The 25158-nt window shown below is 37.7% G+C and overlaps 1 protein-coding gene across 3 annotated transcripts in view; it reads right to left on the bottom strand.

The window, feature by feature from the left end:
* Positions 1–25158, bottom strand: part of CTNNA2 (catenin alpha 2) — a 505102-nt gene that overhangs the window by 119519 nt on the left and 360425 nt on the right. For all 3 annotated transcript variants that reach the window (XM_061365551.1, XM_061365559.1, XM_061365568.1), the window contains one exon: positions 2115–2195. In XM_061365551.1, coding sequence (XP_061221535.1) covers positions 2115–2195 — 81 coding nt within the window. The remainder of the gene's footprint in view (positions 1–2114; positions 2196–25158) is intronic.

Genomic DNA, 25158 nt, shown 5'->3' with positions numbered 1-25158 from the left:
AGAATAAAATCTCAGGAATAAAGAGCTATGTAACCCTGGGAGAGAAAGAAAAATCAGTCTTAGATGGTTGACTATTGAAGCTTCGCAAGGGAGCCTGACTACCAAATGAAATAGATATACCTTCTTCATTGCCAAAACATATTTTGTAGATTGTTTTATGATGGTAACATTAAGCTTCCTAAATCTGACGAGCAAGCTTCAAAAGGGATCATTAAAACTAAAAGGCATTATGGTATTCAAAGTTAGTTGTCTCTCCCATGATTTAGCCCAAAATAGAATGACCAAAATAGCGTAACACTGCAATCTCAACTGTGGTTCACTTCTTCTTAATCTTCAAGCCTCTCTACCCAGGCATTAAACTAAGCCCTAGCTGACACCCTCACATTCTGAAATTTAGGCAGGTCTGGATAGAAACGCAAAAGTATACTGTTGATTATGTATTTGATGAAGCAGAACACTGATTATGATTCTAAAGAACAATGATTTATAGTCAGCATACACATTGATGAAAGCAGAGACTCCATCTTCCTCTATGCTTGTACAAAAACCTAGCACAATTACGATCTGATCTTGATTAGTTTACTAGCAACTGCCACAATTTAATAAACATTATACCTACATGATTAACTTTCATAAATATCAGAAATTATATTAAAAGCTTCATTCCAAGCAGGAAACTATTATATATTTTCTTCATTTTACCCACATAAAGAGCTCCAACCTTTCTGAGGTTGAATTCAACACCCTTGGGGCTGAATATACATGAGAAGCAGACAGTTTATTAAGAAAGGTGCCATTTTTATATCACGTTTCAGAGTAAATTTGGCTTTAGAGATGAGTAATTCAGGCAACTGCTGAGAGCCTCACACAGAACAGCAACTCCTGTGTTAGTCTGCTACTTCCTTCAAGCAATAAGAACAGAGGTGGGAGGCAACACATGGTACAAGCTCCACTGCAGAACCTAGGATCCCAAAAATTTGGAGGTCAGAACAGCAGAGATCTTTCTTCTGTGATTAGCTAAGCAACAGATGTGATTCTATGCTTTATACAGGAGAGACAATGATTCATATTGTCTGCAAGTCCATTACAATATCATTTTTTATTTCAGAAATAAGCCCTGAGAATATGATCCTAAACATTTACTGAAAGTTAAGGAAGAGATGAAATGGTCTGGGTTTTAGCAGTGTGGAGCAGTGATTTCAAAATGCCTATAGGGGCCACTCTTTCTGAATGATTATGTTGCAAACAGGGATCTGAAGGTACATTTACATCTTTAAATGGTCTTGTGCATTTGTGGATTTTAGATCATTTTCATAGAGGTAACCTTTGATTGGCAAGGTATACAGAGAAACCTACAGAGGATTTTTCCCCTTTGCCAATGTCCCTTCTATTCTTTTCCAACTCAAATTTTCTGAACAAATCTTTCAGTCTTATTACCAAACACAGTTAAAAACGTAACACAAAAAAAGGCAATCTTTATGGTTTAAACTATGCTTTATAGGTACTCATAGAATTATAGAATAGTTTGGGTTGGAGGAATCTTTAAAAGTCATCTACTCCAACTCCCCTGCAATGAGCTGGGACATCAGCTAGATTGGGATGTTTAGTGCTCCATCCAGCCTGGGCTTGAATTTTTCCAGGGCTGAGGCATCTTCCACCTCTTTGGGCAACCTGTTCTTTATTAACCTTCTTCTTATGTTCTTAGGATCTTTATTTAATATGAAACTTTAGACCATTTCTTTGAAAATATTCTGCCTTTACAAGCTCATATTCTGATCATTCCTGTTATTTCATAAGAATATTCAAGTAAATACAAATAAGCACATATGCCAGTTTTTTTATGATGGGTTGCTGGGCTGCAAAGGCAGTGAAGGTCTGGCCAATCTGCCTACCCTCCCACATATTGTGACCACTGGGGGCTATATGTGGAATATGTTTCAGTCTCACTATTTTTTGGCTTAGGAAATACTTATCCTTTGCTTAATGTCATGTGCAATGTAGTGTTATTTCTAAATAAGGACATAAATTCTTTATACCTCTACAGGTGGCAAAAAAAAAGTCTGAAGTTGAAAAGCAATGGAAAATCAAGATGCATTATAACAGGCATATGTTACCTGTCTTCGAAGGTCTCGTGTTTTCTTGGTCATCTTGTCTATAGCAATGTTGAGAGGGTCTCCTTTCTCCTTCCTTCCAGTCTGTTAAAACATGAAATTTTGGAGTTAGAAAAAAATACTTCAGAAAATACACACTTTAACAAAAAAAGCCCAAACCAACAGTACAGATTTATAAAAGGAAATCTGTGCATCTCTTCTAGTTTGCTTCCATCAAGTTATTATTTCCAATGTAACAATTTTAACATGTCTATGTGCGGGGGGCATAGCAGATTATTTTAAACCAATCTTAAAATGATAACAAGAAAGATTAAGGTGACTCACTGGGGAGTTCAGAACTTTTCCACCAATAAATTATGTACATATATATGTTAGCCTATACTCCAAAAATCTGGCAAAACCTTTCACTAGAAATCGAATATTAAGAGTTTCTAATCTCCATCCTGCCAGGCACTGGGAATGTTAAACATGATAATAAGCAGCAACACAGCTTGAGGACAGAAGGAAAACGGTCCCTATGCCTGCAACAGGACTCATATTGGCAGACATTAAGTGCAGTATAAAGAAGAATTCCACTTAAAAGACTTTCCTGCAGGAAGTCTCAAAGCAAAAATCCTCACAAAGATTAAAAAGAGGGGAAAAAATCTTTTTTTTGTGGCTCATAACCAATGAAACCCCATATTTTTTAGGTTCAATGGTACAAAAAGCATTAAGTGACTTTGTTAGCTGTAATACCTTTCTCTTAGGAGAAAACTGCTTCTCTGAAGATTTGTCACATCTCTTACCACACTGAACTCTGTTTGATAGCTTTTCATCAAGAATCAAAATGATCTTCCATTCTTTTGGCAGTACTCTTTCCTTCCCAATGCTGTTTTCAAGTACTCCTATTTAGAATTGTTCCTTGCATATGATTAAGAGCAATTTTCTATTTCCAGCTGAGCCTAATAGCATACATTTCTGGAAACTATTGAGAAGTCACTTTTGGGGTAGGATGGGGATTAAACATACCCTTTCAGTAATGATTTCACAAATGTGCAGCACTGTTATCAGCTCTACATGGCCACGTTGGCAAGCGGCCTGTGTTCTAGCCTTGTGCTTGAAGCATTCATTCCAGAGAATGCCTGCTTTCTATTACTGTCTGTACTTCTAATTATGATATGAGGCCTATGCGTTTATGGTCATTTAGAAATCTGTAAAACCCATGCCCTTTTTTTTAATTTGGAAATTTAAACATAAAAAACATAAATTTACCTCTTAGGTTTTTAAAAAGAATCTACTACAAATTCTGGAGTTAATTACATAAATTGACACCAGAAAACAGAGAGAACATTTGCCATGATACAAGAGGAGGCATCTGTGTAACCCGCTGATATTTTTATCTCGCTTTTCTTGTGTTCATACTTTGACTGAGTTCTTCTGGTCCCCAGCTGAAGAACTGCAGCTCTTTAGCCTAAGCAATGTCAGTGTATGCTTTTGGATTTTGATGTCCTGAATCCAGATCCTGGTATTTTGTCCAAGCCAGCAGCTGTCATATGTGAACACAACCTATAGTTTTTCAAGCTGAAAAACTCATTTTCACAATAAAAATGAGGCAGACAAGTTTGGTATTGAAAGTCTCTCCTAACTGTTGAAATGGTACAACGGGGAGTGCCAAATGAGCTAGTCTCAGCCAGGTTCCTAGTGTGTTAGACTACAAAGCTGTATTCTAAGAAAACTTTCATTTACTCTGGCTGTGTGCTATGTGCTAGAGGAACCAAGTATCCTTGGTGACATTAGTGTTCTGGGATGTCTTATTTTCCCAATCAAATAATTAGATTTCTTTAATATTGTTTAAATTCTTCTCTTCCTTCTCACTGTTTAATCTTCAATGCATTCACTTAGAAAGATACATAACCACACAAAATGTTTTAAGACATTTTTTCCTAGGGCAAAGATAATTTAATTTTTGTTTAAAATAAAACCAGGGAATAATTTGCTAAAGTGAAAATTGCAGTGAACATTAATACAATAAGAATCATCAAAAAGCAAAGGTTGTGACCCTTAAGGGTAGATCAGGATGGTATTTTAAAGCTCTCAAACCAAATAACTAGTTCACAATTTTCCTTCACTGATCTCATGCAGGGCAAAGGTATTTTGTGTTCCCATCATCATTTAAGGTCAAGAACTTAATGCTTGGCACCCATTATTGTTGGTCAGAAAATTGTCCTGAATAGAAAGTTGGGACTTCTTCCATGGTAGTCAGCTATGGGGTACAATAACACTGAATAAACCAGGCATCTGATAACCTGCACTGTTTAGGAGCAAAGGCTCCTGACATTCCCTAAATAGTACTTGAAAAAAAAAAAATAGGAATTTTGAGATTGACTTAAAAGTCAATTTGTAATTTAGGTTCCAAACCAAGGTGGGTTTTATCGCTCATAGGAGAAAACTGACACTGACAGAAGGCCCATGGTACATCTAGCATCGATCCTAAGCCTCTCTTCAAATTTATCCTGTAAGTTTCTTGTTCTAGTTTTCAATTACATAAACAGTGGACCCCAAGGTATATCCTACTGTGAAATACAAGACAACTGGAAACCCTGCTGTGACCCTTAGGCCACACAACACCAACTGTCAATATCCATCTGGCCAGTCCCTTCTCTATCCAAACTAGAGAAAAGCCTGTTCTATATTGCTTACTGAATAACTCCATGCTCTGTGAAATTGCCTGAATCATGCCTACATGCTGTTTGAGATGCTAAATGGCATGAACCAGTCTGTGCTGGAAAACAGGCTACTAAATCAAGTGGGCAGAGATCCAGTCAAGCTCTCTCAATGGAGATATTTTATTAACACATGTGAATACAGACAGAATTGAAGAGACATTTCTTCCATGCCACACAATATTTTTACTTATGCAGGAAGTTTGTGTCCTTAACCTGTTACTTATAAAATGGCTGCTGCCTTTTCTTCTGTACACAAAACCCCTTCTTCACTGTTTGATTTCAAAGAAATAGAAATTTGTTTAGTAAATCACATTATTGAAAAATAAATAGCATGGCATGTGATGTTACATAGCTTCAGGCAGGTCTGTCAAACACCATCTGTTCTGTGCCGAAAATATAAGTTTATTAAAGTTTATTTATTTAAATCCTTAAATACTCTTATATTAATGTTGCTCTGCGATAAATTTCTGGCCTTCATTCCTAGAAGGGATAGAAAAGAATTCAGTGGTTTCCTGAAAAAAACATAAAGCTTAGTATCAAGCCTTATAGTATTTCTCTGTTAATCTTTTTCCTCAAAGGGAAGAAAGATACTTTGGAGATAGGATAAGAAGGAAGTAAAAATTGCTGCTGGCATTGGGTTATAAGGAAAAGGAGGAGAAATGCAGAGAATTCCTTCAACGCCAAAATATTGCTATTCAGAGTTCCTGTGGACAAAATTATGCCTATTCATGGTGTAATGCGGAGAGCTTTGCTACAGAAGAATATATTAATCAGGCCTTTGATTTCTAGGCACCGTTAAAGCACTTGCATACTGTTTTTACTCAAGATATTTTCAAACTATGCTCTCGATCTGTGTTACTCCCATTCTAACTTCCTCAGAGCTTTTCCCTGTCTGTTGGATTTATCCTCAGTTGATCAGGATAAGCTAATTTCTGAAGGCCTTCCCCCACTGAGGAACGTGTCTTCCATTGCATTTCTACTCCAAGGCTGCAGTCCCCCTCCCAGATCACACAACATAAGATCCAGATCCCTTAATATATTTTTCAAGCATTTTTAAGCTTGATTTACCGCCTGGCATGAGAAGTTAAGTAGTTTTTCAACATATCCATGTCCAGTTAGTGGAATAAATATAGGTGCCGTTCTATTACCCTACAAAACATCTAAAGTCACAACCACTATCAACATTACTTGAAACAATAAACCAAGTACAGAATACAATCATTGCCTTCCTTATATTAAGCAAAGTCTAAACAGCCTCACAGTTAAACTCGTATCATTTTAGGTAAGCACTTAGACAGGGAGCTTCAATTTCATTTGGTAAGGAAGAGAAATGAAAAAAAAATAACAAAAAGCACTTAAGAATGGTATGAAATTTTAGCATCTGCTAGAATGATCTCTATAGGACTGCTCTTCCTTTTGAAAACAGGCCTTTTTCCTCTCATTTTCTTCTCTTCATGAGCTGTTCCCAGTTTATATTATTGGAGTAAAATAAAAATCTCACAACTATTAAAGACATTTATATCCCATGACTTGCTCATTACGGAAGTCTCTTGATCAGCATGAGGTACTTAGCAGTACACTCGTTTCCAACTATAGAGTATATCGCAGAGTCAAGACATGGGCAGGGATTAGCCTAGAGACATAGCACATTTTGGATGAGACACAGTCAACCTAGCAAGAAGATGCTCCAGACTGGAACTCTGATGTTAGATTTGAATAATTCCAACCACCAAATCATAGAGCTTAAATTTCAGCATGTGAAACAGATAAAATTGGTACTACCAAAATTATTATTATAAAGAGGACTTAGATATTATGGTAATGAATATCCTTGTACTGAAAAGTTAGGATTACAGTTGTGTGAAATGCAAACATACTATTTTGAGCATATTATTTTTTAAAAATATAATCAATGCCAAAGAACATGGCTGGCAATAGTAACCTATTAAAGAAGGGGTTGGAGTGCCAATAAACACACAAAAAGTGCAGTAACTGCAGGCCTACAACATAATATCACAGACAAAAAGCAATGTATACCACAGCTAAATGAGTGATGTTAGAGGGAGCTATTCCTCTTTTCCTTTAAAGCTCATAATTTAAAAGATCACTGTTTCAATTTAGTAACAACAACAACAATAATAATAATAATAATAATGATGCCTAAAACTGTGTAAGAACTTTTGCAATAGCTGTTTTCACACATTCCTTTGTGTTTGCTGCATTACATATACGGCAAAATACCTGGGAAAACTGGGTCTCCTAACATATTACATGTTGCTGGTTCAAGACATACTTATTGCCATTAATCGAGTAATTTAGAATCCAGGGGACAGGTGGAAATATTAACTTTTGATACAAAAGCTACCAGACCTTGATATGCTTTAATATTTTCATCATCCCCTAGGTAGATGGTTCCATTATTTACAGTTTATTCAAAACTTCAATATCACAATGTTTTATTAAGGTGCAAATTGATGCTCAAAAATGTATCTGTCCTAATATTTTATTTTAAATGTTGAACAACATCACTGTTAAAAAACTATGCACAGGTTCAATAGCTCTTTTAAAAGCGATGGAGTTAGTGCTAAGAGAAAAAATATTTTGAACAGCAGATATAAGATGGATAAATGCTTTTAAGCAGAAAGTTAGGTTTGAACATACCAATTCACAGTCTCCTCCTGACAGGTTAAGACTAATTTTGGGTCAGGAAAAGGCTAAGTTATTTTTTTCTAGCAGAAGTGAGTAGACACTAAATTTCACTGGAATCCTAGGTATCCACTAGGGAGATGGATCAGGAAAACACATCTTAGAAAATCTGTGTACTTCCTCTCTGGATGAGCTAAAGAAGACATTTTAGTATAAATAAGTTTGAAAAACAAAAAAGAAAGCAAGGATCATTGAGTGATTGTGAATTACTGAATCTGCTCAGCTCACTGATTTCATCCACACTTTATTCCTGTAAGTTATTTTGGGTTTTATCATTTATCCAAAGTAACTACATTAGAGTTTCTGCAATCACCTGTTTCCCATCTTCAGTTTTGATAGGGAATCACCTCCCATGGAATGAATATTTGTACCTTCCTTTTTCCTTTTAATAATTCATTTTTTCTTGAAAATAAGGAAAGAGAGAATTTTGCATAAAAGGGGGAGAAAAGGTTGTTTAGATACCTTTTTCTACTCAGGACTTCCGGCTTTTGTTTTATGCAGTAGCAAAGGAAAAAGGTTCAGTCACCACAAAGAAAGGGCAAGACAGAAAGATCCCACTGTTTTGCCACTTTGCAATGAAACACTGAATTACAGGCTTTCTTCATGGCACCTCCACAATGCTGCTCAGTTCCAGAATGTTATTCACTAAATAACCTACTCATACATGCATATTACAGACAAGAAGTTCCCCTAAAATAAAACAATTGCTTTCAGCAGTTTTTAATTACCTTACCAAATTGTGACCAGATCACAGTGAGTGTAATTGGTTCCAGTGTAGCATAAATAATCACAGCTATGCAGAAATTGGGTAAGCCACATCCTTGCAATCCCAGATAGTAAATAAAGTCAATAAAATACAAATGTACCACGAGCTGACAATATCAGTACCTGATGTGTGCAAATCTTGTCCTGGACCCAAGAAAGTTTTATGTAGATCTGTACATAATTAAAACTAAGTACTGAAATACAGAAATTATGAAAACTGAATATGCAAATGTCTGAAGGAGAATCTCTTTTTCTATTTTATGTTTTTAGGCAGCCCACATCACCGCAATATCTGAATGCCTTCAAGTGGAGTGGTGAATTGGTGAATTAAGTGCTGTGTTTAATATCAGCCGTGTGTGGTTTCTTCTTTTATCTTCTCACAAGAAGGAGGATTCGTGTGTAAAGAAGTATTTTACTTCTCACGTACTGGCATCTAAGCTTCCCTAAAAAAAGAACTGCCTGAAGAATTTATACTTATAATGGTATTAGAGGTTGCCTAAAATGAAGAACTTTTTCATTCTTGAGAATGAAGGCAGCAGTTTGTTGGGTTTGGTTGTCTTATTTTCATTTGTACATATACACTGAATATTTCTGTATTTCTGTGATATTTGAACTAGGGCTTCCAAGATCACTGTGGTGAAGATACTGTCCTCTTCTAGCTACTAGCCAAGATTGGGCTTTACAGCATACTGAGGTACCAAAAATGCAGAAAAGGCAACTGGTAGAACTTTCCTAGTTACAAGGCAAGTGTAACATATAGATCTCATTGGTTTTCATCAGCTAAAACATATGCACTGCTTCTTTTTTTTTTTTTTTTTTTTTAATTTAAAAGTAGGGAGAAAGCTGTGCATCTATTAGAAGTTCTTCCCAGGGCAAGAATATCCTCATATTGTTTAAGAGTTGTGTTTTTCACTTAAATGCAGATTATAATGTAAGAATCAATGCCATGCTCCAGTATTTAAAAGGTGACTACAGAGAAGATGGAGACTCCCTTTTTTACAAGGAGTCCCCATGGAAAAGACAAGGGGTGATGGGCACAAGTTACAAGAGGAACATTTTTCACATAAGAACAGCCATTATTAGAATAATCTCCCCAGGAAAGTGGTGACTCCCCAACACTGGACACTTTCAAGACCAGGCTGGATAGGGTGCTGGGACATGTAGTCTAGCTCATGCTTTTGCCTAGAAAGGCAAAAGACAGGTAAACTGAGACAGGTTTTCTGATAAGATCTCTTAAATACATGTGGAAAGTGGTCTATATCACTGTAAATGGAGGTGATATGAGTTTCAGCATGTCTTCAAGTACTGATGTCTCTGAAGCTTCCCTTCATTCCTTTCTTTTTGAGGGGTGTGATTTCAGAACAATATGTATTAGAAAACTGGTCTGCAGAATATTTCCTGTAGTTAAAGAACATCTTTTCCTTTGCAATACTTATTCAGAGGACCCAAAGAGGAAGCCATAAGAGTTCTCATAAAGTAAACTGCATTTTTCTATTCAGAAGTTATCAGTATACAAAACTGATGCTGTTACACTTAAATGCATATAAAACCATAAAATTTCTGAGGAAAGAAATGTGGATGGTGTAAACTGTTATAAAACCATCAGCTTCACTGAAGCCACACTAATTCACACCAGCTGAGAATTTCCCCACTCATGAGTTAAATTAAATCTTACAGATGCTTCCATTTAGAAGGTCAAAAATGTTTACTCCAGAATTTAAATTATTGTAATTTCTTCACAGACATCTACTTGCAAAGAGTCCACTGCGAACTCCTCATTTAACCACCAACTGCTTTCCAGCTGTAAATTGCAGTCTGCTTTTAAATTGCTTCTGGATGGTTTTTCTTAGTCTAAAGTAATGGAAGGAAAAGGACATAGTACACATTTTTTTCTTTCCCTTCAGATTTGGAAGCCCACAGAGAAAGACTATGTAAGTGTTAAAGTGTTAAAATTTACCCACTTTAATAGAAGCTCTTGAGAAATGTCTATTCTGTTATTATAAGCATAATAATTAATGTTACTAAGTAATGAATTAGTAATTAATAAAGATTTCTATCATATTTCCTATTGAAATCGTATCTGTTTAAAAGCTGAAGTAATACCAGGCAACCAAGAGGAGTGGTAGATAAGTGCAGGACATGTTACAACATGTAACAAATAGTACTGTATGCATCTAAACTGCAGAAATCTATTGAGCAAAACTTTGCCATGTTTCTGTTACAGATGAGTGGAAATACTTAGAACTCTTAATGAAAGTGATATTAATATCTAATATGACCACTGGCCTAGGTTTTATGTCTCACACACTAGAAAGCACTTGCAGCCAATCTTTTCCAAGTTGGTTGTAGAATAAAGGCTCTGTCATGAGTCACAGGGATGGGTGTTATTCACGGAATTAAATGCAAGACTTCCTAAGACATCTCATCACCCCTTGAAAACACCCCTTCAGTGTTTTTCAGGTCTCCCTCTTGGAGGAACAGGAGAACATAATGTTATTGTTTGCAGGCACAGATTTTAGGGTTTGTTTATGAATTTAAGAAAAAGGCTCCACTTGATGACAATATCTGACTATAACACTCATTTCATGACCATATTGAAGCTCCAATGATGTCATTCCATTTAGATGTAGAATTGTTAATGGCATAAAGGCAGAATATTATATAGCCTTAGGGTTCAAAACCTCCAGCTCTTGCCTGTGCCTGGTGTGTAGGACACAGAATTGTCTTGACTGCACTTATACTGCTCTGATTACCAAATACCACGGAAAACCAGGATTTCAACTAATTCACTGCATCTGTCACTATCTAATAGATCTCTCGTTGAGATGTATATTGAGTATCATACTGCATTTCTTTCTGCTTAATTGTATCAAGTTTTTATTCCTTGGATGATGCATAAGGAAATTAGGTCTTGTTTATTTCCTAACCAAAATGCTTTTGCCAATGTACACAGCTGAAAGTCAATGCTAACTCAATATTTGTACTTATAACAGGGAATTAAATGCTTTTTCAAATTCATTGCTACTTTCTAGTCCCTTATCTTTCCAGCTCCCTTCAGACCACCCTGGTGGGCTTTTTGTTTGCTTTTCTTCTTATTTTTTCCTTATGCTCCAACCTGTTCTGAACATTTTCAGTTACAGCCTACACCAAAACAATATTTGACATTATTTTCAGTTGATGTTTCTTGCAGCCAGTGAAACCACTGCTACTTTCCAGCTCTGGCACCCTACTTGGCAGTGTATTGTGCAGTCTACACAATATCAGGTTACTGCATGTGTCAAACTTTCTGAGGTAAGTGATGCATGTCTGGCAACAAGGCTTTTTAGTCTGGCACATCTCCAGTGAAACCCCCACCTAAAAGCAAACAGTGCACATGAGGCTTAATGGGACACATACTGTAACTTTAGCTGCTATTTCAAATGAATGGAGGTAGAGGAAAGCCTAGGAAAGACAATAACTCCATTCTCATTACAGTAATTAACCATTCACTTTAAGTACTAGCTTCTTTGTGGCCACATGTTCCTTTGTGGGGCATCACACCCATGAGGCATTAGTGATGAAATAAACCAAAACACAATAAACATAAAAGAACTGTTTAAAGTCCACCCAGACTTTCAAAAGAATGCAAGAACAAAGAACGAGCTCCTTCTATTTTTATGAAGCAAAGCCTTGGTCTATTCTTGTCACCACCTCAGATCAATGTGCTAATTGATACCCATTCAAATAGGTCATCAGTTTAATCAGAAGAAATGAAACACAATTACAGGGCATTAGGGTTAAAACCAGCACAAAGTAACGCAATGTCCATATGAGAGATCTGAAGCAAAAGCCTGTTGAAAATTGTTGATGTTTTCATTAATAGTCTTTTTACAGAAGAAAAAAAAAGCTTTGTAACGGCTATTACAAACTAATTAGGCATAAAATATTGCTTTAAATCTATAAACTGATTGGAGTCCTTATTTCTCCTTGTAGATACCAGAATTTGTTTACCTTCTGCTCTTGGAATAAAACTAAATGCATAAAGAACTTTACTGAAATGATAACTGGTGCATTGACAAAGCTTCTCTGCACACCCTCTCAAGCCAGCAGGAGTTTTACCATTATTTTAACTGAATGACTGGAGCATTCATTTTTCATGGACACTCCAAATTTACACTGAATATAAACTGTAGTTTTGGAATCATCAAACAGATGACTTGGATTAAGTGGATGAAATCGGAGCAGGGAAGGGAAGGGAGCCCTCTTTCTGCCCCTGAAGGCAGGGATGCAAGACAGCTGGGTTCAAAAGGACAAACAAACACAAACTTTCTCCCAGAACCTTGCCTGGAGTAATAAAATAGAATCACAGTTTGGGTTGGAAAGGACCTTAAGATCATCTGTTTCCAACCCCCTGCCACAGTCAGGGACACATTTCACCAGACCACGTTGCTCAAAGTCCTGTCCAACATGGCCTTGAGCACTGCCAGGGATGAAGCATTCACAACTTCCTTAGGTAGCCTGTTCCAGTTTCTCACCACCCTCACAGTAAATAATTATTTCCTTATATCTAACCCAGATCTCCCCTGTTAAGGTTTGAACCGATTGCCCCTTGTCCTATCACTACAGACCCTGATGAAGAGTCCCTCTCCAGCATCTCTGTGGGATATGCTTGGGTGTGCTCCAGTGCCTTAGGCCCCCCTGACCCTTTCATCTCAAGCTGCATCACAGCTCATTTGCAACTACATAGGTAAAAGTATACACCTAGTTCAGAGGTATAAAAGAAAAGAGGATTCATGAGTCCCCACAACAGGAAATCAGACCAAGGCCTTTCATTTCCTGGGTGATTCTCAACCATTAAGAGAAACACCAAAACAGCAAACAGGAGTCAGAATAACCCCTGTGTGATTTAGAAACTTACTTAGAGTTTTCAAAAAAGTAACTGTCAACACATGCTTTCAGGATAGAGCATAAGCTGTAAAAAGCCTTCTCCTTCCAGCCCTGACTTGCTTTTTAAGATCCAGAAGGTATGGGGGCCCGAATTGTATAAGGCACAGTTAATCTGATTGAGGTGACCTCAGTTTTTTCAATAGTTACAATGCATAGCTCAGGTCCTGGTACCACTGTGGTAAAAAAAAGAAAACAACTTAAAAAGTTTGTGTGGTAATTCCAAGCTCATAGACTCTGGGGTCTTTAATTTGATTTGGCCCTTTGTTCTCTACATTCACGAGACAGTAATTAATATGACCACCTCTGCCTGGCCCACAGAGTAACTGGATGAATAGCTCGGCACATCCATGCAAATGCCTCCAAAAAGAGTCAATACTATTCAACGTGGAATGTGACAAGTTAACTCTGTGTCCTGGGTTCAGCAGTAGCAGTCATTTCTTCTCCTTCTTGGTAGCTGGTGCAGCACTGTGTTTTTGACTTTCGGCCTAGGAATGGTGCTGATAGCACCAATTTTTTTAGTTGCTGCTCAAATGTTTGGTCTGGCCAAGGACTTTGTGAGCCTCATGCTCTGCCAGGGAGGAGGGGAAGCCGGGAGGAAGCAGAGACAGGACACCTGACCCAAGCTAGCCAAAGAGGTATTCCATAGCACAGCACGTCATGCCCAGGATGTAACTGGGATTTACCCAGAAGGGCTAGTGGACTGCGGGGTTGGACGAGGTATCAGTCATTGCTCAGTTGGGTGGGGTGGGGCGAGTTATCGGTCGGCTGGTGCTGAGGTGTTGTACTCTCTTCCCTTGTCATTCCCTTTATCATTATTTGTATTGGTGGTAACAACAACGATTTGTGTTATACCTTAGTTACTAAACTGTTCTTATCTCAAGCAGTGAGAGTTCCATTCTTTTTGATTCTCCTCTCCATCCCTCCGGGAGTAGGGGGAGAGCAAGAAGGTTAGGGAGTGAGTGAATGAGCTGCGTGGCTGGGTTTAAACCATGACACTCTGTTATCTTGATAATGATGGCATAGAAACTATTAAGGGAAGTGCCATTGAAGCACATCTCAAATCTAAGAGAAATGGAAGTATATGAATATGCAACATGCAAAAAACACTGTACAGTTTGCAGTCTGCCTAGCCTTTTGAAATAAAGAAGATAAAATTAATTCTATTTATCAAATTTCCTTGATACACTTTCAACTTCTGGCACAACTAAAATACTCAAAATATTGCAAAACAGGGTGGAAATGAGATAGTTCTTTTGGTAGATTGCCACAAAGACTTTTTGTAGCACATGAAGTGTAAAAAATTTTAAGGAATGGTAAATGAAATCACAGCAGACTGAAACATGTGGCTCTGCTGCAAGACCTGAAATAACTCTTAAACAAATGTTAATTGGCACTACCTTCATTCTAATGTTCATAAATGAAACCGAACAAGCCTTCAAAGTTGCCAAATGAAGACTAGCTGTCCAAAGAACATTAAAATATGCTTGGCTCTGGTTTGTCAGCTCCGAAGTTATTTATATCCTGTTAAGTTATTTAGATGCCTTTGAAAATTCATCCAATGAGAAAAGTGTGTACTTCTTCAAAAGAATTGGAAATCTGTGGAACTTAAATTTTTAAATTATCCTGGCTGTGCCTTCCATTATCAATTGGCGTTTGTTTTGGAGGTGAACTATTGATCTGGAGTTGAACCGAGTTATTCACTGTGGGAGATTTTTTACTGGGGAAGTGTTCATGGCTTGTATCAAGACAAACACAGTAGCTTATAAGTCTTGGTAGAAATCATGCATTATTAAACGTTATCCACAGACATCTCCAGCCGTTTATAATCTCTTTTAATGATAGATGCATATAGAAACTAATTGCAAGTGGTGAAAGTGCCAACTGACCTCTGCATCAGGTTTTCTTCTTCCTCTCCTACATTGCTTAAACTTTCTCTTTGAAATTAAACCAATATTAAACATATAATGATGAATCCAATTTTAAATAATATTATTCTAATAATCCAGTAATCTGGTTCTGTCATGAGTTCACTACCAGTTTCAGTAGTAATATAATGAAGTATACTACAGTTCCTATTTATTAGTCATTTCTTATATGTTATACCCTATAATTTCATCAGTATTACCTACAAAATTACAATTAAGTGTTACCTATAAAAATCAATGATTTTAATCAAACAGGAACAACTGTAGAGATTCTGCATGTTATACATGGTTATGATGTACACCCACAATAGCAACTGAATCCGCAGTCTATGGGAACTAGACTACTTCCAATTACCAGTCCAGTTCTGCTTCTAATAGACTATATCTCAGTGAAGTTTTCTTTTGTATGGCAATTAGTGCTGAGGGTGAGTCAATTCCATGATGATCAAATGCTGAAAGAAATTTACACAAATAAACCAAAGCCCAGCAGGAGAAGCTCTGTGGCTTTCCACACCACATGATTCTAGTTGATTCTATGACACTTTGCACTTCAAAACTGCAAAGTACATTACTAAGAAAAAGTTGCTGTGAATAAAATGGGCTGCACTGTGTTAAGTAATTATTTCTAAAGTGTGAAATGGGTAGGAAGTAGCTCATCTTAAAGTAGTGCCATGATGCATCTTACCTCTCTAGTATGAAGTGAATGGCCTTTTTATTTTTTCTTTATCTTGCAGAATCAAACACAGGAGTCATAGAATCGAATCATAGAATAGTTAGGGTTGGAAATGACCTTAAGATTACCCAATTCTAACTCACCTGCCATGGGCAGGGACACCTCACACTAAACCATGTCACCCAAGGCTCTGTCCAACCTGGCCTTGAGCACTGCCAGGGATGGAGCATTCACAACTCCCTTGGGCAACCTAAACGAAAACTTAATTCTTCTAATGATCTTTTATGTAGGAGATACATGCAAAGACTCAACCGTGAAACTACACTGTGCTCCACTATTTGTTCCCCATACTGTTTCTGGAAGAATGTTCTAGATTTTCATGAGCAATCAGGAAATGCCCAGTAATATATAAATACATTTTGTTAATGCTGCCTATTTAAGGAATGCATGATATAAGGAATAAGTTCTTTACTGTGAGGGTGGTGAGGCACTGGAACAGATTGCCCAAAGAAGTGGTAAATGCTCCATTACAGTATTACAGTATGTTAGAGATTGGAAGGGACCTCAAAAGATCATCTAGTCCAATCCCCCTGCTGGAGCAGGAACACCTAGATAAGTTTACACAGGAACGTGTCCGGACGGGTTTTGAATGTCTCCAGAGAAGGAGACTCCACAACCTCCCTGGGCAGCCTGTTCCAGTGTTCCGTCACCCTCATTGAGAAGAAGTTTCTTCTCAAGTTTAAGTGGAACCTCTTGTGGTCCAGTTTGTACCCATTGCCCCTTGTCCTTTCATTGTTTGCCACTGAGAAGAGCCTGGCTCCATCCTCGTGACACTCCCCCTTTATATATTTATATACACTAATAAGGTCACCCCTTAATCTCCTCTTCTCCAAACTATAGAGACCCAGCTCCCTCAGTCTTTCCTCATAAGGGAGATGCTCCACTCCCTTAATCATCTCAGTTGCCCTGCGCTGGACTCTCTCCAGCAGGTCCCTGTCCTTTTTAAACTGAGGGGCCCAGAACTGGACACAATATTCCAGATGAGGTCTCACCAGGGCGGAGTAGAGGGGAAGGAGGACCTCTCTCGACCTACTAACCACCCCCCTTCTAATACAACCCAGGATGCCATTGGCCTTCTTGGCCACAAGGGCACAGTGTCGGCTCATGGTCACCCTGTCGTCCACCAGGACCCCCAGGTCCCTCTCCCCTACACTGCTCTCTAACAGGTCATTCCCCAATCTATACTGGAACCTGGGGTTGTTCCTGCCCAGACGCAGGACTCTACACTTTCCCTTGTTATATTTCATCAAATTATTCCCCGCCCAACTCTCCAGCCTGTCCAGGTCTCTCTGGATGGCAGCACAGCCTTCTGGCGTGTCGGCCACTCCTCCCAGCTTAGTGTCATCAGCAAACTTGCTGATAGTACACTCAATTCCCTCATCTAAATCATTGATGAATATATTAAATAATACTGGTCCCAGTACCGACCCTTGAGGCAAGGTGGTTTTTTTTTTTTTTTTGTTTCGTATTCTTTTGTTCATATACATAAGGGTTTCATCCCCAAGAGATCAGAAAGGGTTATTTTCTCAGATTAAATATCATATGGATATATAAATTATACTTTGCAAGGGTATGACTTCTGAACACACACAGAACCTTTTAGTGACCTGCTCAGGAGAAAGAGCAAATGTGTGTCTACACAGCATAAACTCATTTTGGCCTCTGTTCTGAAACTATCTTTGAGGTTTGACCTTCAGAAGAACTTCACATAACACAGGTGGGTTGACTAGGGCTGGCCACTGGAAAGCATTTAAGAAGTCAGTGTTGCACAGCATTCTGTAACAGAGCAGAACAAAGCCCTAAATATATCAAGTGAACTCTTCTCTGCTGAAATGTCTGTATGTTAATAGTTTGTTCTCTGGGATCAGGAAGCGTTACCTTCAGGAGGAGAATGGATAGAATACAATAATTTCAATGCAGGGCTTTGAAATAATATTTTGGCATTTCAAGATTGCAATATGTTCATATTTTACTAGTGTAGTGATGCCATATTTTAATATATTAAATAATTTTATAAACTATTTTACATTCAAATACAACAACTGCAAGATAGGGATAGTCTGCAATTAGAGATAATCAATGCCAGATTTTGTAAGCTTCCTTATAGCATAGGAAAATTAGGCAAGGGTAGCAATACTACGCCAGGACTGTTGTTCTGGCCATCATGTTACACTCATTGATGGCTGTAGCCCTGATGTGCATGGACATGATGAGGAATGGACAACCTCAAATATATAACCACATCAGGCAAGGTACTTAAAACACTTAAGGTGAGCCTGTTGACTACTACCATATGCTCACGCAAAACAAAAGAGCTGTGTGTACAAAATCACTATTTCAGAGGCTTCTCTTTAGAAAGAGACATCTGTTTTGTTAAAAAATAACTGCCTTAAATACACAACTGTGTGCACACATCTACAGGTATTTGTATACTCAAGGATGAAATTTCCTTTCTTACATTACTTCCTAAATCAAGATAAGAATGTCCATAAATCACCTAATATAGCCAAAGTGTAGAAATTTGGGGTAAGAGTGCTTTAAACAAAAAACAAGGCTAGCAGAATGACTCCCCATGCTAGCATTCATTTTGACTGATGAATTCCAGAGCAGTTTATTACAACAAATAGCATCTCCTAGTAAAATTCTGTACTTCTAATATCATTCTTCTCTCCAAAACCATACATTTCTGATATCAGAAACAAATTGCAACAGCACACAGAAGAATGAGCTTGCCTCTGACAGCTATTTCCAATATTCCACGTAACTTAAAATTTTATCAAGACAACAAGAAAGCTGGATGACAAATATTTATGCATTTGTATGTAATGCTTTTATAATTCAAATCCACTTTTAACTTTATACAATCAGAATAAATCAAAATTCAAAACAGTTGCGATATCTTGACTGACATATTAAATATATTCAGTGCTAAGAAGGGCAATACCCAGTATTAAGCATTACTCTAGATATATTATTTCAACTGCCACTTCCTTCTTATGCCAAAATTTGTTCAAATCGCAGAAGTAAACACTTGAAAATAAAATACCAGTTTGGGTCAACCCTGGCTGGCTGCCCAGTGACCTCCAAAGTCACCCTGTCACTGACCCCCTCAGCTGCACAGGGGAGACAATATACAACAAAGGCTCATCGGTCAGGATAAGGACAAAGAGAGATCACTCACGAGTTACCATCATGGGCAAAACAGACCTGGGGAAATGAGTTTGATTTATTACCAATCAAATCAGACTGGGGTAATGAGAAATAAACCCAAATCTTAAACCACCTTCTTCCCTTCTGAAGGCTTTGCTTTTATGAGCACTTGTCATCCAGAGAGCTCTCAGCACTTTGCACCTGTACCTGAGCACACATCCACAAATATTCTCATCGCCTCCTTTCTCCAGAGCAAATTCCAACCACTGCAATGCAAAACTGAAGTCTCTAGTGGGTATTGATTTGTTGCATTGACTGTCACAGTGAGGACCTACCATGACTAAAGGAAACCTGACTGAGTGGTGGAGGCAACATTCCCAACTTCCTGAGCAATGTGTGCTGAGAACAAACTTATCCCAGTGGTGCCAGCTCCATAGTTCACAGGACTAAATAGGAAGAAGGGGAACACACACAAATGTCACCAGGGAGAGAGTTAGCTGTTTCAACTCTGTTCATCAGTGGACAAGAGGAAACAGCCTCAAGCTGCACCAGGGCAGGTTTAGATGGAGCTGAGGAACAATTCCTGCCCCAGAGGGTGCTCAGGCATTGGAACAGGCTGCCCAGGGCAGGGCTGCAGTCACCGTCCCTGCAAGTGTTCATATACTGTGTAGGTGACGCCCTCAGTGACATGGGTCAGTGGTGGCCTTGGCAGTGCTGGGGTAAGGGTTGGACTTGATGATCTTAAGGGTCTCTTCCAAAGCAGTTGATTCTATGATTCTATGATTCCGTTCTTCCCGAGCTCAACTTCACTACCAATTTCTCTATCTCCTCCCCTGGAGTGGTGCATGGGGATGGGGAATGGGGGCTGTGGTCAGTTCTTCACATGTTGACTCTGCTGCTCTTTCCTCATCAAGGGAGGTTCTTCATCCTCCTCTCCTGCTCCACCGTGGGTCCATCCCATGGGGTGCAGTCCTTCACGAAAAAACAGCTCTAGTTGTTTCTGTCATATATTCTCACTCTTCACTTCAGCTATAGTTGCACAGTTCTCCCCCTTTTGTAGATATATTATCCCGGAGGTGCTGCCACCATCACTCTGTCTTGGAGCCGGCTGCATTAGCTCCACGGGACATAAGGGAAGCTTCAGGCAGCTGCTCACAGAAGCCACCCCTGCAGCTCCCTGCTACCAAAACCTTGCCATGCAAACCCATTACACTAATATTATAGCTGCCTGCTCAGCTTGACTTTCCCCTGTTTCATCCACACTTGTTATTGTAAGGTCCTCAATTACACGATCAGATCTTGATTTTTCTGCTGGAACTCCACTGCCGTGTACAGGATAGATGAGCCTCATTTGTTACTCAGTTGTTTATATAGCGAAAATATGTTTGCAAAATTAACACAGATTAATATAATAGTCTAAAATTATTGCTGGATATTTCAACAGTTCCTTATAAAACCAAAACCACAATTTAGCTGTGAGAAAACATAGTGCTTAAGACTATAGGCCTGGCAGAGCAGAGCAACTTTTTCTATTGACATATGAGAGAATGCTTCTATAAGCAAAATGTTATTGTTCAAGTTGGCATTAATATGGGACTTACAAAAGAATGCAAAGTTTCACATGGATATTCACTTAACACATCTGCTCAGACCTGTTTGCACTTTAAAACAAAACGAATTTCCCTGTGACAGGGGAATTGAGCTGTAGGGATACTGAACAGTATCAAGAAAGTATTTTAAAGTAATGAAATTAATTCAATATTATTCAATATTTAAAAGTCATGAAATAATGCAATTAATTCACTATTAACTATCTGCAAAAAAATGATGTAGAACAGCAAAAAGTGGGGTGGAAAAATATTTTCTTTTGAATACAAACGGTTTTGGCTTGATATCCTCATGACTTGTGACTTAAATTGACTTTTGAATTCTATTTACTTAGCTGGTTTGGTTACCACTTCTGGTATTTTTTCTGATAAGAAAAGACAAGCACTATTATAATTGGTTATTTTTTTGTAAACTTTGAATCTAGAGCATTAAATGGCACCATAATTCTTCCCTTTGGAAATAAATCCTAATAACCCAACTGGATTTATATCAGCCTATTATATAGCATGTTCATGAATATAGAACAATTTTCAGTTTCTGGCACTAGAAGTCATGATAACATCTAATCTCCCGTGCTTGACAGCAAGTTTATGATGGTGAGTGGAAAAGCTCACTGACTTCAGAGGTCATTGAATGAGATCACAAACTATTCCATACAGCATAGTTATTAGTAAGAAAGGAAATAAATAAAAATACAGTCGTAAGAATAACAAATATTCATACTGCCTTTTGTGTTTCTCTACACTATATGGATTTTAGAGGCTACATTATTCCCCAGATGGCACAGTGAAATAAATACAGACACTCAGAGCAAATAGAGATTTATTTCCTTTTCCTCACAACTACTTTATGAATTTCAGATTTCAACTTCTGTAGCTGGATGATGCCCCATCCCTGGGCAGACCCCATTCAAGGTTGGTTTGTATTGAAACTTTGAGCAACCTGATGAAGTGAACGATATCCCTGCCCATGTCAGAGGGGTTGGGGCAGATAATGATTAAAGGTCCCTTCTAACTCAAATTATTCTATGCTTATTGAGATTTCCATATGTATTTTTTATTATTATTATTTTCTAATCATGAAATTAAACAAATTCTGACTTCTCTATTAAAGGAATGAGAATTAATCCACTGGTATAAAGAACAAAATCTGGATTTCTAGAAATGTTCTAATTTTTATTCTGCATTTTCCCATATTATATGTAGCAGGTGTAATCCTGGTTGTGCTCTGCTAGGTGGGAAGATCAACTGGATAATTCAGTGAATTGTAATGAGAATTTGGGCACATATTCTCTCTCTCACCTAAACAAGAAGAACTCACCTAAACTGCAAATAAGAAGAAGAGCCACTTTGTGATCTCCTGCTCTGATACACACTATAAAAATGAATTCTGAAAGTAAAGCATTGTATTTAATTGAACATCGTAAAATCAGTGCTTAGATACAAAACTCTTTTCAAAAGAATGCACTGGAAATGAACAGACCTGTTTCCTGCTTCATAACCAGAGGGTGAAATCCTCTCTTTTGTAAATATGATCTGCAAATATTTATTTGAAAAAGCCAATAACCTAAACATTATTTTACAAGAGTCTTTTTTAAATGTCAGTCACTATAGCATCAGAGATCAGTCATACAGTTAAATGATGCTTTAACCAGCTTGCTATGATAAATGTTCTATGACCATAACAGAGTATCTATATTTTCCATTTGATAGTGTTCTGGACTTGTGTGGATCCAGCAAACTAGTGGAAGGGCAATAAACTCCTCTACTGATTCCTAGAACACACATTATAAATATAGCAGGAAAACATCAACTAATTTTGATATTTACTATCTTTCCAAAAGTCTTTTCTGAGCACCGTTGTGAAGTAACTGTTCTCTTCAAACACCTTGCAGATAACATACTGCACTAAACAGAGTAGAGATATATTCCTAGACATAATAATGGCAGTCTGAAGAATTTAAAATTTTACTATAGATTAGGAAAACAAAACAATATTGCTTAAAATGTGCAAGTTTTAAAATAAAATAATACTTTTCTGTATTATTTGTGTGCTCGCTTTATGTCTTTAGGAACTGTTTCAAATAATTCCCTGCGTGCCCATTGGTTAGAAATTTCCTTCATTAAAACAAAATTTAGAATATTTTGCATGAAACAAATATATGAGAATTGTGAGAAAACTTCAGTGAAGATACAGCAACAAAAGAGTTAGCTACAGTACCTTCAAAACATGAATAATGTCTGTAATCTTAATTATCCTCCTACTCTCTCATATCATCAAACCCCTTCCTTATTCTAGGGCAGTAACCACCTACTCCCTCAAAATCACTTCAGTGAAGCCTGCAAATGCTACCTAACATTTATTTGCTGTTATACAAACATATGCAAATGCTTATCCATATGTATAAGCACTAGACACACCTCCAGAATACAAGTCACATCCCTCCATCAAGGTCAGTGAGCTTAATCTCGTAGCTCCCATTTCAAAAGGTCTAACTGTGATCTCTATTACAGTGAATAGGGCAGGGCAGGGTGAAGACAGATTACTAACAATAATATTGTCAGAGAGGCTTGTTACAGGCATGATAGCTTGTTGGTTTAGTCATTTGTCTCTTCAGTTCCTATATTTGTGTGCCTTTTCTACTTTCACTTACCCACATCAAAAGTATTATTCAAGGTTTGCTCCTTTTAGTGGTATTTCTATTGTTTATTGTTTAATTTCTTTCCACAGAAACAACCTCAATCTCAAACTGACCACCAAGCTAGTGATATGAGTAATTTGTTTTACAATAGAATCAAAATTATCTGCATGGTCTTTTTCATAAGTTCATGTTCTCCTTTCCACACATCTATTAAAAAAGCTGGGTCTTGTCTGTAGACACTAAATATTGTGCAGAACACCTTTTTGCGCTCAAGATTTTGCTTATTTCCACAACAGTGTGTCTATGTTCCACAAGCTGAGGTGCTGCCATGGTTCAGTATGCTTTCTTATGCCTCCTCGCTCATCCAAGTCATTCTCTTTCACCCATGAAATAGTTTCTGGACTTGAGACCTGCCAACACCTGAAGAGGCCATGAGGCTTCAAAGGAGACACCTCCTGGTTTATTAAGCCACTCTGCTGAAAATGCAGTCCTCAGAACATCTCAGTTAAAACCCCTCTTCTGCCTTGTTGCTTCCATTTCTTTACTTCAGTGCTGCCCCAAGTTTTGGATCAATTGACTATTCAGCCTTCAGTCTCCCTTGGGCAGCAAATAGACAAAGGCTTACTTTGAATGACAGGGTTGAATGTTGTTCATTGACTAGTATGACTGCCCTCATAGATAGACATGAATATCAAATAAATGTGGGAAGGAAGCAAAAAAATTGTATGGAAGCATTTCATAAGCCTAACAAAATGTTATTTAAATATTGCAATTCTATATATACTTTTTTCAGTGATTTAATACAGTGATTAGTATTCCAGCTACTTGTATTTGTGCAAACATAATAAAAAGAACCAAAACACAAAATGTTGCAAAAATAATAGCATCAGTCATCTCCTGAAATCATTATTGCACTTGAGAAACATAACAACATTCAAAAGAATGAGACTTTCCTGGAAATTTCCCACACATTTTTTTAAAGACGGCTATTCAAAGCCGAAATGTAGGGTAAATTTCTGGAGGGGAAAAAAATCCTGTGTCTTCCTTATTCCCCCTACATATTACATAGTTTAGAGCAATTTCTTTGGGGCATTATATGACCTTTTCTGCTTGTATGAATTTCTCCTAGGCTCTGGGGCACTCAAACAGAAGCTGTGAATCAGCTCTGTGAAGCTTTTCCATGAGGAACAGATATGGCCTTCTAGCTTGGCTTTCTGTGTCTACAGACACAGACCCATATATAATTCATTTGTCCCACTTAAATCAAGTGCTTGTTATGAAGGGACATCCCCCACCACCCACAAGAACCCAATGCTGAGTGCACTCTGAACAAATTCTGTCTCCATGCCGCTATAAAGATAGCATATTGCACTGATCAAAACCGCATTGAACACTGCCACATTTACAAACAGAGGCAAAAATTTAATTTAAATGTCATTTTAAATTTACATTATTAGACTTCCTTCCTCTTTTTTTTTTTTTTCTCCTTAGTCTAAGGCTACTGAGTATCTTTATGTTCACAGATTTTAATTTTAATTGCATACTCAACTATCCCAAATTATTAGGCAACATACCAAGGTAGCAGCAAATTGGCATTATACCATCTTCTCCATATGCTAAGAGGGTCAAACTGTACCACCCATATGCTATATTCCTCTCTGCTGTGAGTGAATCCAATGAATATGGTCTCTGTGTCTCGATAAGACACTGCAGAATTGCTTCAGCAGATCTTGAGGTACCAGCACCCATTCATACATCAGTTGTATTGAACACATTTTTCTTCTATTACAAGCACCATATCACTAGACATGTATATTCGTACTTTTGTCTCCCAAATTAAATTGTTTCTACCAGTTCTATCAAATTTCTGCAACTTTCTCACAATGTC

The sequence above is a fragment of the Neopsephotus bourkii genome, unplaced genomic scaffold (genome assembly GCF_033783945.1).
Source record: "Neopsephotus bourkii isolate Nb327-2 ecotype Australia unplaced genomic scaffold, CSIRO-AGI_Nbou_v1 NB_121, whole genome shotgun sequence".
Lineage (NCBI taxonomy): Eukaryota > Metazoa > Chordata > Aves > Psittaciformes > Psittacidae > Neopsephotus > Neopsephotus bourkii.
The sequence above is the reverse complement of the archived record's forward strand: the minus strand, read 5'-3'. Positions and strand labels throughout refer to the sequence as shown.